The following is a 16166-nucleotide window of genomic DNA, read 5'->3' as shown; positions in this document are numbered from 1 at the left end:
ACAGCAATACCAGCACCCTGTGATATCAGAGCAAAGGCAAAGAAAAAAGGGATTTATAAAAGTTACCTTACCATGAGCCTTCACTCCCTTGAAATTTGACCCATGCTGCTTATTTGAAAGTGCTTTAAGAACTTAAATTATTTTGGTATTGTTTAGGAATAGTGCAACTGAAACTTCTCTTGGTACTTTTCTCCAACATATTCCAGGAGATGAGCCAAAACCATGTGCTGGAAATCTGCTGAGTGCCACAATCATATTAATATTCAATCAGATTCTATTTCAGACTGCTGGTGATACTTGCTACTAATCAGCCGCAGGGTAAGGATATAATTGTACAACTGAAATATTTTTAAAAAATGAAAGGGAAGACCAATTAAACTGATGGTTCACCATCACTTTAGGTTGGGAGTCTAAAGAAAAACTGGTAGAGGGACAAATATTTAAAGGAGAATAGAATGGCTTTCCCCAGGTTTGAGTGGAAAAATACTAAGAGCTGAACAGGAAAGGTCTATGAAGCGTGAGTAAGAGAAGCTGTTACAAACGTGCCCCTCCCCCTCATTTCAGCAGCCTCAGCTGAATATCTCAAAGTCTCCTCGGTGAGAGGCTGAAACTGCTTCTTGTCAGGAGTCTCTTCAGGCAGATCCAGAGATAGTATAGCAATTTGAGCAATGCCTGGCCCAGTTCAGATGGGCTGCAGAGATTTATCCAGTATTTAAAAATAGTGATTACCAGAGGTTGTTGTCTTCAGTGTAAAATGATTCTTTTAGAAAGGCAGTTGTGTATAAGCTATTTTAAGATTCAGTATCCTCATTTATGAACAGGAATAAAAGCCTTCCATTAAGTTACTTGGGACACATTAAAAGAACACTAAATTTTAGCAGCTTATCTTCCATCTTTGGTGATGAGCTTGGAGAGTTATTAAAAATGATTAAGAAAGATACCTTACTGAAACTGAAGGAAGTGCAAGTATTTAACAGAAAAGAGTTTTGAGTACTCAATCCAAGTCATATCCATATGTAGGTGGAGGCATATGAAGGACACCTCAACTCCAGGTAACTTCACTGACTTCATTATTCCTTTTTTTTTTTTGGAAGGAGATGACTTACCCTTAGAATGGATTCATGATCATCAGAGATTTCAGAGCAAGAGAGGAGAGATTTATATTTCACCTAGAGGGCCGGCCCATGGCTCACTCGGGAGAATATGGTGCTGACAACACCAAGTCAAGGATTAAGATCCCCTTACCTGTCATCTTTAAAAAAAAATATATATATATATATATATGTATATATACATATATATGTGTATATATATGTGTGTATATATATATGTGTGTATACATATATGTATATATATATTTCACCTAGATTCTGTGTTACTATCTCCAACATCTACCTCCAGGACCATCCTGCTGCCACATTTTCCACTTAGAGAGCCAAAAAAGATAGTGAATGGTCCTAACAAGAATAGAAGAAATGGCCTTGAATAGCAGCTAGAAATATTTGGGTTAGATATAAGGAGAACCTTTCTACCATAAAGGGATTGAAATTTGGTGCCCTGTTAACTAAAAGAAGAGTTCTACATTACTATATGAGGAGTCTTCAAAAAGTTCATGGAAGGATTCATATTATCTTGTAATTCAATTTTTTCCACAAACTTTTTGAAGTATCTTCATAGAAATAGCATTTATCTTTGGGTCAGATTTACTTCTGATTCACAAAGCTTAGAGTACTGTCCGAATTACAAGACTGCAACTTTACTTCTGATTACCTGGGGTGCTTATAAAAATGCACATATCTGGATCCCACATCGTGACTAATGAGCCCAACTCTTCCATGGAGGAGCCTAGGAATCTATTTTTAACAAGTAATGGGTGACTTTCATAACTTCAAAAGGTTCATGGAAAGATTCATATCTTTTAATTATATTCTTCCATGAACCTTTTGAAGTACTCTCGTATAAAGCTATTACCCTAGAGGGTCACTAGAGAGGAAATGAAGGAAGAGAGGAAATTGGTGAGGCTGATGAATCATGAGCACCTCATGATTGAGTTAGGAAAGCTAGAATTTTAGGGAGAAAGGTTGACTGTGTAGTTAAAGCTAGCATTCTTAGCACCACTTTGCACAGCCTCATTCCACCTCCTTGCCTTTCACACACTTACTGTCTTTACCACATCAAGACTTTTCTTGAAGACTTTTTAACCAATCTTAAGCTGCAGATAGAATCCAAAGGAGGATGGAGGATGTGGCAGACTGTTTCCCAAGTGCACAGCTGATACTGGGTAGTACGTGCATATGAGAGTTAATAAGACTCTGACGTGGTCTCTTACGAGTCCTACACAGATCTAAAACCCAGCCACTTACCCAAATTGGAGAGCCTTTTCATCAAGCCAGCTTCTCTTATGGCTGCTGGACCACATTCCGCCCCTTTTCTTCTCTGTCAGTCACATAAATTACAGTTAGATGTGAGGAAAGATGACTGAAAAAACCCACTTTCACAAAAATACAGAAATCTGCTATACTACACTTAGTTCCCAACATATTCCTGTGAAAACCTGTGACAGCGTCAGCCTGTAAGGTCTGTCGTTTCATCAAACACTTGTAGAGAAGGAGGGGGAAATAACTTCATTAATGGAATCAAATCAACCTTCCAAGCACCTCGTTGTGAGAAGGGCGGGAGGAGCCCAAGACGGGAGGGGCTGAGGCGGGTTAGATATGGTGGCTGGGCGTGCGTGCTGCTGGCGACCGGCGTCTCCACCGTGAGCTCTCCACGACTGCAGGCTTCTCTCATTGAAGGGAGAACAATGAAAAGCAGCGCCAATTTCCTTCCCAGTGAATGCTCTTTCCGAGAGAACGGATCTTGAAGCCTTAAGCCCTCGGTCGCTCTCTTTAACCTCCTCTCCATGGATTTTCCCCCGGGGATTCAGGCCGGTCTCCTCCTGCCCCTCCATGGAATCCTCTTCCTCCCTCCCTCCCCCACCCCCCCAGGCTGTACCCAGCGTTTTCAGGCTCTTTCTGCGGCGGCCGCAGAAACCCGCCCTCTCGCTGCTCACTTCCCTCATCCCACACAGAGGACCCTCCCTCCCTCTCCATCGCCGTCCTCTCCCTCTTCAGTCGAGGAAACCCCACGTGCTCTCCCGGTGCACAATCGCGGGAACCCACCAGCTCTTCCCCTCGCCGTTGCTCCCCATTCTCTCCTCACCTCCCGGTCCCCCGTACCCCACCGCCGCCTTCTCCAGGTTCGGGGGAGGGTCCTGCCCCTCGCGCGGTGCCAGGTCCCGGCTCTCACCTGTCCCTTTGAGAACGGGGCTCCTATCACAGCCACGGAGTGCACTGATTTCTTCCGGACGGAATGCACTTGCGTCCGGAGTAGACACAAGAGGCTGCTCCTCAGGGACATGACCGGCAGCGCGGGAACGGCCGAGAAAGAGACTGCTCCGAGCGCCTCGCAGCCTCCAGTGAGCGCCACCGCCAGCTACTGAGCTCACCTACAGGCGCCAGCCGCTGCACCGCCCCCTGACGTCCCACCGCCGTGGCCCCGCCCCGCCGCCAGCGCCCCCTACCAGGCCGCGACACACCTCCCCGGAGGCCCCGCCCACGGCTCAGCAGGGCCCCGACACGCCTTCCATGACGTCACCCACTCTGTGTCGGTCTCTCCCGCCGGGACACGCCCCTGTCGCTGATGCCATAAGGCCAATATCAGGGTATGGCCAATAACAGCACGGTGACGGATAGGCGTGTCACTTCGCGGGCAAGTTCACGAACTCGACGGAACACGCTAACCGACACACAGCCTCTCGGAACCGGACTCCACACAAGTGCCTTCCCTGCAGATGCTAACTCCACCGAACCGCTGGCTGGGCCAGGCCTGGTCTGCCCCACCCAGCAGGAGTGCCCTGCCTAGACAAAGGCAGCATCCGCCTGCTCCGTTCCATCTCAAAGACCACAAAGTCCGGGAACACTCTTACCGCAGCTTTGGACGTCGAAGGCTAGGAGATCAAATATAGACTAGAACTCTCTGGTCCGGGCATGTTATTAAAGACCAGCGTGATTTAGGTATTTTGGATGGGGAGGTTAGGATTTACAAAGCAATCACCTTCCAGATGTTTTCAGTTCTTTACCTGAATAATGGGGGCACTGGTTATTAAAAAACAAATACACTAATTCTAGATTTTAGGGAGTCTAAAGAGCTGAAAATACTAAGTAACTACTTAGGGTTTTAATAACTAATAATAATATTTTAATAATAGTAACCGACTAAAGTTCTAAGAATTTTAACACTCCAACAGTTCTATAAGGTAGGGCCTATTTTAAAGATGAGAAAACAGGTCCAGAGGGCCGGCCCGTGTCTCACTTGGGAGAGCGTGGTGCTGACAACACCAAGTCAACGGATAAGATCCCCTTACCAGTCATCTTTAAAAAAAAAAAGAAAAAGAAAGAAAGAAAACAGGTCCAGAGATGACAAGTAACTTTCCCACAAACACATAGCTTGTAAGTGGCAGAGCTGTCTGACTCCACATTCCAAGTTCTTAACCATGACATGCAGTAATCTAAAAGTTATTCCTATCAAAATAAAATTTTATATAAACACCTGAAATTTATTTCACCTGATGCCAATTTACATGCCCTTCTCGAATAGTTCAAAAGTCTCCATGGCAACACCATAACTCCAAGGAGCTTTAGTATTCTAAGGCAGTTTATTTTTAGAGGACACGTTTGATAATTGTCTCCCCTGCTGGTTGAACAAAGATATCTTTGAGGCCTTAGCAAAATAAGCATAGTATAACTATAAGGTAGTGGTTCTTAATGTGTAGTCCCAGACCAGCAGGTCAACATCCCCTGGATACCTGTTGAAAATGCAAATTCTTGGGCCAACCCCCAAATTTAACAAGTCAGTAACTGGTCGTAGGGCAGCAGCAATCTGTTTAACAAGCCCTGGAGGAGTGGGTGGGAGTGTGGTCAGGGATCCACAGTCACTGGTACTATCACACTTGTTCAGTTCATTGGAATTATCGTGGTACTTTTCTTTTTCTTGCCCATCACCACATCCAATTTTTTTCCCTTTACTATGTTTTCTGAAGTTAATACTGGCACAGATTGCCTCAGCCCCTCAGGGACTTCTGCAAAATCTTCTTGTTTCTTGAGCACCTACCAGGTCACTAGTTTGACCTTTCCAAAGTACTACATTTACCCTCGTGTTACTTTCAGTAGTTTTCCACTACCTATAGTTTAGTTCACAGGTAAATTACAAGTTCTACGTTATTATGCACTGGGGAAGTGAACAGATTGTTATATTACTATTCTTGAAAATTCAAATTATTATTTATTCTATATGTCTAAAATATTTCATAATTCATTTTTAAAACCTCAAAGTTCAAAAATGATTACTCTGTTTTTATTTTCAAAATAGGAACACGGAGGTGGGGAGGGGAAGGGGAGAGAAAAAAAATAAAGGAACATCAAGGTCAGTTCAGATCCCCATACTGGTCAGCCACCAAAAAAAAAAAAAAAAGTATTTAATTTTTATGTTTTTAAAAATATAATTCTGGGGGCCTGCCCGTGGCTCACTTGGGAGAGTATGGTGCTGATAACACCAAGGCCAAGGGTTTGGATCCCTATATAGGGATGGCCGGTTAGCTCACTTGGGAGGGCATGGTGCTGACAACACCAAGTCAAGGGTTAAGATCCCCTTACCGGTCAAATTTAAAAAAAAAAAAAAAAGAAAGAAAGAAATTCCCCTTAAAACATGCACCCTGTTATTGCATAGCTCTAGGATCTCTCCTCAGGTTCAAACCAGCTTGCTCTACTTTTCTTCTTCCTTCATAGGCGGCCCTAAAGATTGTGCGTCTTTTCTGGAATTCAGTGGCTGCCAACACACATTCTATCCCTTGGTAGGTTATTGGGAATAGTGGGGTCAGGGGTTGTAGGGGGTGGGAGTAGGTCAGACCTGATTGTGGGGTATTGGAGTTTGGATTTATTGTCCCCCCAGAATTAATGTGGAAATCTGAACCCCAATGTGACAGTGTTGGAAGCTGCTTGAGTCATGAGGGTGGATCCCTCATGAATGGATTAATGCTCTCCCTAGGTAGGGGGATTAATGAGTGAGTTCTCGCTCTACTAGTTCCTGTGAGAGCTGGTTGTTCAAAAGACCCTGGTACCTCCCTTTCTCTCTCTCTTGCTTCCTCTCACCATGTGATCTGCTTGTACCTGCTGGCTGTCTGCCGCTGTCTGCCATGAGTAAAAGCAGCCTGAGGCCTGTGCCAAATGCAGCTGTCCCAGAATCGTAAGCCAAATAAACCTCTGTTCTTATAAATTACCCAGTCTCAGGTATTTCTGTTATAGCAACACAAAACGGACTTAATACATGGAGTTTGCTATTTTCCATGGTATAATTACTCCCTCAAGGCTGATTTCAAGCTCTCATCTATCACTGAACATGGAGTTGGGAAGAGGTGCTCATTATATAATAATTTCACTGTACAGATAAAACCAACATAAATAACCTCAAGAGCATACATAAATAATGGTAAGATGTAGTAAAATAATTAGGCTGTGATGGCAGTGATAAGTTCTGAGCCTTTATTATCTTCTGTGTGTGTGGGGGGGTGTCTTTGTCTTTTGTTTTAAAGACTAGCTAAGTGCAGTAGTAAGAAGGGAAAGAGTATAACAGGAATTGGATTGACTGTGAACAATCAACTGAGATAAGTCACTACCTTCAGACCAGTCTATTATCTTTGTTTTTAATATAATTTAATTGCAAGTTTATATAATTTGATTTTTTGGGGGGGCAGCTGGCGGTATGGGGATCTGAATCCATGACCTTGGTGTTACAAGGTTGTGCTCTAACCCATTGAGCTAACCAACCAGCCCCCTATAATTTGATTTTTAATGAAGCCTGGGCTTAACAACTGGCTGCTAAGAGCAGTCTCCAGCACACGACTGTTTACTGCAAATGTACTCAAAAAAAGGGCTGGCCAGTTAGCTCAGTTAGTTAGCACGTGGTGCCGATAACATCAAGGCCCAGGGTTCAAGTTTGGACCAAAAAAACCCCAAAAAACCACAACAAAAACAATAATGTAAACATTCATGTGACTGTTAATATTTACTGAGCATGTAGTGTACGCAAAGCATTGTTCTATGTGCTGTTGATAGAGAGGAAGACATAATATCTCATCACTCACAGTGCTTACATTCTAGTGGAGAAAGCAGTCAAGTAGATAAATACTTCAGACAGTAGTAAATGCTATGGGGAAAACAAAGCAGAGTAACAGGACAGGAGATACTGTTTTAGAGAGGAGTGTCAAGAAAGGCCTCTCCAAGCCGACATTTGAACCAGAGACCTGAATGATGAGAAGGAGCCAACCATAACAAGTTGTGGGAGAAGAGCCTTCCAGGCTAAGGGAACAGCAAGATCAAAAGCCCTAAGGCAGGAAGGTGCTTGTGAGTCAGAGGAAAAGCAAGAATGCCAGGATAGCCCAGACGTGCAGATGTGAGAAATGCCTTCACCTGTCCAAGGCCAAAGGATGGACACGGAGACACGAAGTACAGCAAAGCGAGACTTTAATTATGGCCTTGCAAGTTTTGGGTGTCTGCAGGGCAGGCACAGGGAAAAGGGCTGTAGCAAGTAATTTATTCCCGAGTGCGCAAGTCCCTGCCCCCGCCTCTTCATTGGCCGAGAGTACTAGGAAGTGCACAATCTTCTCGGATGACATCTAAGATTACCCCCATTTACTACCCCCTTGTAAGAAATTTCTTTGTCTGAGGGCTCAGGACAAGCCTGTGAAAAAGGCCCCCTGAAGACCTGTGAAAAGAGAAACACTAGGGAATGAAGAGAACAATAAAGGGCTAGTAACTCATTACCATCTCAAGGACAACTTTATCCATTCAGCGACCCCCCAGGAATGGGCTGGACCAGTCAGACAACTTTCGGGCTGGGCCTGAATTATTTCTGAAAATGAATCACTTGGATTATTTTCTCACACAGAGCAAGGGGGTGTGGTGAATGGAGTCTGATAGGTGAGCAGGGGCCAAATCACATAGTGCATGAACTGTTAGTGAGACGCCAAAAGTCCGTTTGCTTGCCACTCAATAGCCAATACTTGAGAGACAAGAGTTGGTGTAAGGAAAGGTAGTTTTTAATCAGGAAGCCAAGAGCCTGGGGAAATGGCAGACTTGTGTCTTAAACACCATGTCCACTTCTCCAGGTTTGACAAAGGGTTTTATAGCAGTCTGTGGTAGAAAGCTGATTCATGGTGACCAAGCAGGGACGTGCAGACATGCTTGAGTGTTTCAGATAATCATCAAGAAACTTCCCAGGTGTTAGCTGACTGGCATCATACTTCATTCTCCATGGATTCAGATCCTGTTATTCTCAAATAAGATCAGCTTAGCAAGCTAGTAAAGAATGGCCATCTGGGTTAATAATTTTTCTCTAATTATTTTGCGTACAATGTGAGAACAAGAATTATTGTGTTCTGGCAATTAGCTGCAGGCTATGTTATTTGGATTATAAGGAGAGAACAAGTTTTTAAATTCAAAGTTTTTTGTTTTTGTTTTTTATAAAAGATGACCAGTAAGGGGATCTTAACCCTTGACTTGGTGTTGTCAGCACCACGCTCACCCAATGAGCTAACCGGCCATCCCTATATAGGGATCTGAACCCATGGCCTTGGTGTTATAGCACCACACTTTCCCGAGTGAGCCACGGGCCGGCCCTAAATTCAAAGTTTGAATGAAATGGAGTCACTTCTGTGCAGTAGAACTTCAGAGGAGGACTTTTTTTACACAAGAGGGTTAATTACTCCTGTTAAATAAAAATTATAGGAGGCCATTATTTTGGACTAAGCTCCTACACTAGGCCCCAACAGACCAGACTGAAAATCAAAATGGAATCACCCTTGCTAAAATTCCACTTTACCAAACCGAAACTAAGTTGTTGTTATCAGAGAGCAATAACAGGAGCTGGCTAGTTAGCTCAGTCAGAGTGTGGTATTGATAAAATAGGGGTCCAGGGTTAAATCTGTGTACCAGGAGAGGGAGGGAGGAAGGAAGGGAGTGAGGGAGGGAGGGAGAGAGAGAGGGAGGGAGGGAGGGAGGGAGGGGGGGGAGAGAGAGAGAGAGAGAGAGAGAGAGAGAGAGAGAGAAACAGCCAGAAACAGCCAGAACAGGTCAGTTTCCCTGTTCCCACCTTACAAGAAAAGTAGCTTTGAAATGACTAATACAGTCTCTGTTCTTTGCTTATACTTTCTTCAGCCCTTCTTTGTCTATAAAGCCAGTCCCTTCTGCTCAGCTCACAGAACACATTCTATTTTATGGAATGAAGTGTCACCCAGTTCTAGAATCCTAATAAAGCCAACTGAGATCTTTAAACTTAATTTGAAACAAAACAAAACAATAGGGGACTGGCCGTTTAGCTCAGTTCGTTAGAGCACAGTGTTATAACATCAAAGCCAAGGGTTTGATCCCTGTACTGGCCAACCCCCCAAAAGCAAAACAAAACAAATAAACTAATTTGTCATAATTTTGTCCTTTGAACAGTCTGAAGCTGTGTTAGGAAGCTGGGAAAATTTGGCTCTTTCTTTGTTGCTCTTTGATACTGGGGCTGGGAGAATTAACATAGTAATCCCAGAATACAGTTAAGCGCTGTGGTCTGAATGTTTGTGTTCCCCTTCCCCCAAATTCATACATAATTCATGTTGAAAATTCATATGTTGAAATCCTAACCCCCACGGTGATGCTGTTAGGAGGTGGGGCCTTTAGGGAGGTGATTAGGATGAACAAAGCTGGACTTTGTCCAGGGGGCTTCCTGGAAGATGAACAAGAACACATCTGATACCAGACACGGTCCGGCTGCCTGCCCCCTTTCAAAAACAACTCAAAAGTCAAATGTTGGTGAAAATGGAAGTCAGCTTTAATTTAGGAATTCTAGTGACCTGAGGAGAGATGGTAGGCTTACCCATCTCTCCAGTAAACCAGAAGGAGTAAGGCCAGACTACAGTGATTTCCAAAACTCAGATTTACTCAGGGCTTTTAAAGAGGGGCTGAGGGAATGGAACATAGGAAATGAAAAGCAGCAGGGAGCCTTGGTAGGTGGCAGATGGGGAAGAGGCTCTGTGCAAAGAGCCAGGGTGCAAAGTCTCACCAAGGCTTCTTCTGGTTTCTGCTCCTGTCCTAGCTGTTATCTCAGGATCCTGATGGAGAGGTGGAATCAGCATAGCTTAACTGATGTCTTATCCTAGGGTCTGGATAATACGTGCAAGTCTGCAAGTTTGCAGCTCCAGGCTGGCTAGAAAACAACTTTACATTTATGTAAAAAATGTCATCTTGCCCCATAGCCAAGGTTCAAAATGTCAAATAACCATGGAAAAGAGAAAACTCAAAGAAATGCACCAAGAAAAAAACTGTGTCTTTTTAAAAATTTGCCTACTGCCTATGCAGTTTTAGGTCCCAACATGGCTTCAGTCCTGCTCACTCCAAAACACACATCCACCACATGCTGGGAGGGTGGTGCACCCTAATTCAAAGGGACATAAGCTTCTGTGCTCAGGACGCTTCCAGACCTCACCCTATGTATCTTCAACTGGCTTTATTTGTATTTGGTTAGAGCCCTGTGCTGATAACACCAAAGCCAAGGGTTCAGAACCCCAAACCAGCCAGTGGCCAAAAAAAAAAAAAAAAAGCCTTCAGTGTACAAGGACATAAAGTATCCTAATATTACAAGGGGAGAGAAGTCTCTCACTTAAAAGCCAAGGAGTGAGGGCTGGCCCATGGCTCACTCGGGAGAGTGCGGTGCTGATAACACCAAGGCCTTGGGATCGGATCCTATATAGGGATGGCCGGTGTGCTCACTGGTTGAGCGTGGTGCTGACAATACCAAGCCAAGGGTTAAGATCCCCTTACCAGTCATCTTTAAAAAAAAAAAAAAAGCCAAGGTGTGTTCCTAGGACTGAATTGAAAATATTAAGCACCACTATCCTAGAACACCACAAGATGGGGATGTGACTCCATGAAAAAAAAAATCTGCTTTCTGTGCTATACCTGTTTCTGCAGCTTTCTATTTTTCCTTTCTTCTCCAGTTACTTCCAGTCATTCTTGAAATAATTCCTAGCCATTTTCACTGGGTAGGAAAACAACAGGGTGATAATAAATTATGGTAGATTAATGCAGAGGAAAAGAAATATCTTTTCTTCCTATTGCTAGGTTCATGGCTGATGCCCCTATAATGAAAGACATGTTCACATGAGAAAAGCATACAAATGCATTTAATATTAAGTTTTATGTGTCACAGGAGCCTTCATAAACAAGAAATGTTTATTCTGGTTGAACCCTGACTGATTAAAAAAAGAAGAAATGTTTAGGTGGCAAGATTATGGATATATTTTCTTTTATAAAATTTCAATTTGATGTTGGGTAAATAATGAACATATCTTATTAAAAAGGGACAGGTAATAGAATTTTTAATAAGTCTAATGAAAGACATGCAAGATAACTACAAAACATTGCTGAGAGAAATTAGAGAAGAATGAAATAAATGGAGAGATATACCAGGTCCATGAATTGGAAAACTCAACATAGTTAAGATGTCGATTCTCCCTAAATTCATTGATAGAGTCAATGCAACCCAGACAGGGTTTTTTATGAAAATACGAAGAGCCTAGAACACAATTTTGAAAAAAAGTACAAAGTTGGAAGACTTAATACTATAAGATATCAAGACCTACTATAAAGCTACAATAATTGAGATAGGCTGCAATTAGCACGAGGAAAGACAAGATAGAATAATAGAACATAAGAGAATCTGGAAACAGACTAACACATATATGGTCACTTTATTTACAATATAGGCACCATCACAGTCAGTGGGAAAAGGGTGTTCTTTTCAACAAATGCTACTGGAAAATAAAATAACCCTTAACCCTTACAGACAAAAATAATTCAAAGTGGATCATAGGCCAAAATATGAAATGTAAAATAATAAAGCCTCTAGAAAAAAAGGAATAGGATATTTTCATGAACTTGAGGCAGGCAACATTTCTTAAACATGACAAAAAAACAACACTAACCATAAAAGAAAAAATTGATAAACTGGACTTCATTAAAATTAAAGCCTCTGTCCATCAAAAAACATCATTATGTACACATGAGGAGACTTCCACTTCCGGAAGATGGAGTAGATAGGCTTTTCCCTATCCTTCTCACAAGAACAGCTAAAATCCTGGACTGTTTATATAAAATAAACATAAGAAGACTCTGAAAGGTAGCGAGAAGGCAGACTGGCTAGGGAACCTGGGACCTGAAGAAAGAGACAGCAGTGCATTCCCTGGGTTTGCTTTTTGCCTCATATATCCAACTGGGTGCTAGAGAAGAAAGCAACCCAGTAATGCTAGTGGCCCCCTCAAAATGCCCTAAAAAACTCCTGCTCTCTCTAGCCAAAGGACAAGGTAAGGCACAGCCTAATGTAACAGAAAACTTTTAGACAATAACTACTCCAGCCAAACACCACAGAAAAAACTGCAACCCCACCCTCACCCCTGCCTGCAAAAAGGTAAATGGGAAACCTAGACTTCCACCTTCACCAGGCTGTAAGGAAGTTTCCTACCCTGCCCTTACGGTACAGCAGGGACTCTTATCCCTGCTGAGTGGTAAGGAGCCTCCCCCAGTCCCACCCACAGTGTCAGTGGAGAAATGTGGGCAGCCTGGTTCTACCCCCACCCAGAATTTACAAGGAACACCTTCCTGCCAGGTGTCAATGGAGGCCAAGGGGGGAGCCTGGACTGCCACTTTTACCTGGCAGAGATGTGGTAGAGCCCCAGTTGGAGCAGTGTCAGAGGAGTCCTGCTATAATAGAAGATTTAAATAAGTTCCAGAATCTCATAGTGCCCCAAATGCCCAAGTTTCAATTGAAAATCACTCATCATACTAAGAACAAGAAAAATCTCAACTATAATGAAAAAAGGCAATCAACAGATTCCAATACCAAGACGACATAGATGTTAGAATTATCAGGTAAGGATTTTAAAGAAGCCACCATAAAAATGCTTCAACAAATAAATATATTTCAAACAAATGAAAAAACAGAAAGTCTCAGCAAAGAACAGAAGCTATAAAGAACTAAATGGAAATTTGAGAATTGAAAAATACAGTACCTTAAATAAAAAACTCAATGTATGGGTCCACAGAAAGAATCAGTAGCCCAGAAGATAGAATTACCCAATCTAACCAAGAGAGAAAAAACAGACTAAAAAAAAATGAACAGAGCTTCGGGAACTGTGGGACTATAACAAAAGATGTAACATTCCTATCATTGTAATCGCAGAAGGAGAGAAGAGGTGAGGCTGAAAAAAATATGTAAAAAAATGATGGCTGAAATTTCCTCAAATTTGGCAAGACATAACTTCAAAAAGCTGAGCAAACCCCGAACGGGATAAACCCAAAGAAATTCTTGCTAGTATATCTAAAATCTAAAGACAAAGAAAAAAATCTTGAAAGCAGTGATGAAGAAACAATACCTTACCTACAAAGGGAAAATAATTCAAAAGACAGATTTCTCATCAGAAATCACGAAGGAGGCCAGAAGGAAGTAGTACAATATTTTTCTTTTCTTTTTTTTTTTTTGCTGTTAACCAACTGAGCTAACTGGCCATCCCTGTGTTTTTCAAGTGCTGAAAGAAAAGAACTGTTAACCCAGAATTCTATATCCAGTGAAAATATCGTTCAGGAATAAAGGGGAAATTAAGACATTCTCAGATAAAGGAAAACTAAGAATTTTTTCTTTTTTAAGATGACTGGTAAGGCGATCTTAACCCTTGATTTGGTGTTATCAGCACCACGCTCTAACCAGCCAGGTCTGTTTCTCTTTATTGACGTAAGATCTAGTGGTGGGTCTAATAATCACTGCAATTTTGAAGTAGCTGAAAATGACGTTTTGAGATAACTGTAACAATTATTGAGAAATGAATATGTGATTCCTGTCAGTGACAAAAATCACAAATTCTGCTAGTACTAATTGGTTTGTTGCTGTCTAGCTACACAACCACACTAGTTGTTGGGCTCTTTTACCTGCCGGTAATCCTGCCAACTGGGCTGATTATAGAGCTAGGGCTGGGTCTGAAGCTCACAGACCCCTCAGGCCTGTTCACAGACTGGGTCACAAACCCTTCATACGCCATGCTGGGTCACCAGACCCCTTCCTTACACGCAGGTCTACGAGCTAGGTAACCGGCCAAAAGGTCCTTGGAGCCACAGGTTGGAAAGCATGGCTGTGCCTGGCGGACGCCTGAGGCCAACGCCAGCCCACCTGCTTCACTAACCTTCCCCCCCTCCCAAGAACACAAGAATAGCAACAAAACTAAAAAGATAGTTGGTGGGCATGCACACTAACTACACACACACACACACACACACATACACACACACACACACACACACAATTTGCTTACTAAAAAGATAGTTGGTGGGCATGCACACTAACTACACACACACACACACACACACACACACACACACACACACAATTTGCTTACAAAGGATGTGCTAAAACCACACCCAACCAGAGCTGAGGCGAGGGTCCTGACCAAACTATTCTATTTTCCCAACAGTTGCCTACATTCATAATCAAAGGAAAAGTTAAATTTCATTTAAAAGTTAATGAAACTAAAGATTAATGGATAGAAACCCTGATTCTATCCATGGAGACCTAGTTAAATTCTCCAGGACTAGAGGGTTCCCCAAAACAGTAACTGTGCTTATCTCCAAGTGGTGGAAGTATGAGTGGTTTAAATTTTTCTTCTTTTCTGTAGTTTTCAAATTTTCCACAATAAGCAAATATCACTTTTACAATTATAAAAGAATGATATGTACAAAAATAAGAGGTGGCTCCCCGTAATGGCCAGCCACCAATAAATAAATAAACAAATTAAAATAAAATAAAATGAAAAAATAAGAGGGGTATATCACTTTGTTAGATTCAGGGTACCGAAATCAAATCAGAAAATCAAAGCAATGCTTGAAGAAAAAAAGTGGAGGGGGAACAAAATCCTGCATGAAGATGAACCAACTGAACTTTATTTTCATCAGAGAAACATAAAGCTGGTGAGACCTTTAAGCCATTTATCTTCATACACAAAGGAATGAACTCTTAAAAAATGATGCTGCTTCAGGGCTGAAGCACCACGACTGTTTTAACAGGCCACACAGGTCCCTTTTGGGCCACACCGGACGTAAAATGGGAACCACAGGCCGCTATTACTCATGAGTGTGTTAATTTTATTATCCATACCTTCTGCATCTACTACTCCTGCTTACCTCCAAGCCAAGACTTGTCTGCTTACTCAATGCTCCAAGCAGTGGTTTGTGAGAGAGAACTCCCAGGCAGTGAAATCTAAACTCCCTACCAGGCCCTCCAAGACCCTCCAAGATCTGACCCCTCTGTACCCACCCAACGTCCAGCTGTTTTCCCCACGCGCCAGCCTCTCTAGCCTTCTGATTCCTCCAATAAGCCTACCTTGTTCCATCCTCAGGGGCACTGTCTTTCCTGGTACTTCTTTCTGACAAATTTCTCTTCCAGAGTTCCTTCAGGCCAGTCTGGCTTGTCATCCTTGTCACTCCAGTGTCTCTTACTCAAAGAGACCTTCCCTGACTACCTATTTAAAGTCCCCAGTCCATCCCTGCCGGTTAGCATCTTATTGCCAGCAACACTCTCTGAAGTTATTTCCATATCGTTTCGCCTAGTAGAAAGGAAACTGCTTGAGAGCAGAGACTTTGTCAATATTATTCCCCGCTGGATCCTCGGCACCTAAAACTACCTGGCACAGGCATGAATGAGTAGAATGAATGAATACCTGTGGACCGTCTCCTTGGGGCTCACTCTGGCTTAGCAATACAAATCGATCTGTAGATCGAAAGCATGATAATAGCTGTTTTAGTCTGTCCGCTTTGCTGCTGGCCCACTACGAGTCCCTGGAAGAAGACGATCAGAACCCTGGCCGAGCCACGACTCAATGAACTTAACGGCCCAACCTCCCCGCAACGCTCTCAGAGCGCAACTGCGGCTGCGCGGGGAGCGCGGGGGGGGGGGGGGTGCTGACCCCGCCTCCGGAAGCGGGTCTAGAGCAGACAAGACCGGCGGCTAGCGGGGCGCCGGGGGTCGGGGGGGGGCCTGCGGGTGGG

The 16166-nt window shown here is 43.0% G+C and overlaps 1 protein-coding gene across 1 annotated transcript in view; it reads right to left on the bottom strand.

The window, feature by feature from the left end:
• The window catches only part of ARG2 (arginase 2), a 29016-nt gene extending 25540 nt beyond the window's left edge, over window positions 1-3476 (bottom strand). Inside the window, exons 1-2 of the mRNA XM_063088995.1 lie at window positions 3289-3476; window positions 2364-2436 (exon numbers count right to left, since the gene is read on the bottom strand). Of these exons, the coding sequence (XP_062945065.1) occupies window positions 2364-2436; window positions 3289-3399 (184 nt within the window). The 5' untranslated portion in view covers window positions 3400-3476. The remainder of the gene's footprint in view (window positions 1-2363; window positions 2437-3288) is intronic.
• Between the last annotated feature and the right edge of the window lie 12690 nt (window positions 3477-16166).

The sequence above is a fragment of the Cynocephalus volans genome, chromosome 3 (assembly GCF_027409185.1).
Source record: "Cynocephalus volans isolate mCynVol1 chromosome 3, mCynVol1.pri, whole genome shotgun sequence".
Classification (NCBI taxonomy): Eukaryota; Metazoa; Chordata; class Mammalia; order Dermoptera; family Cynocephalidae; genus Cynocephalus; species Cynocephalus volans.
The sequence above is the reverse complement of the archived record's forward strand: the minus strand, read 5'-3'. Positions and strand labels throughout refer to the sequence as shown.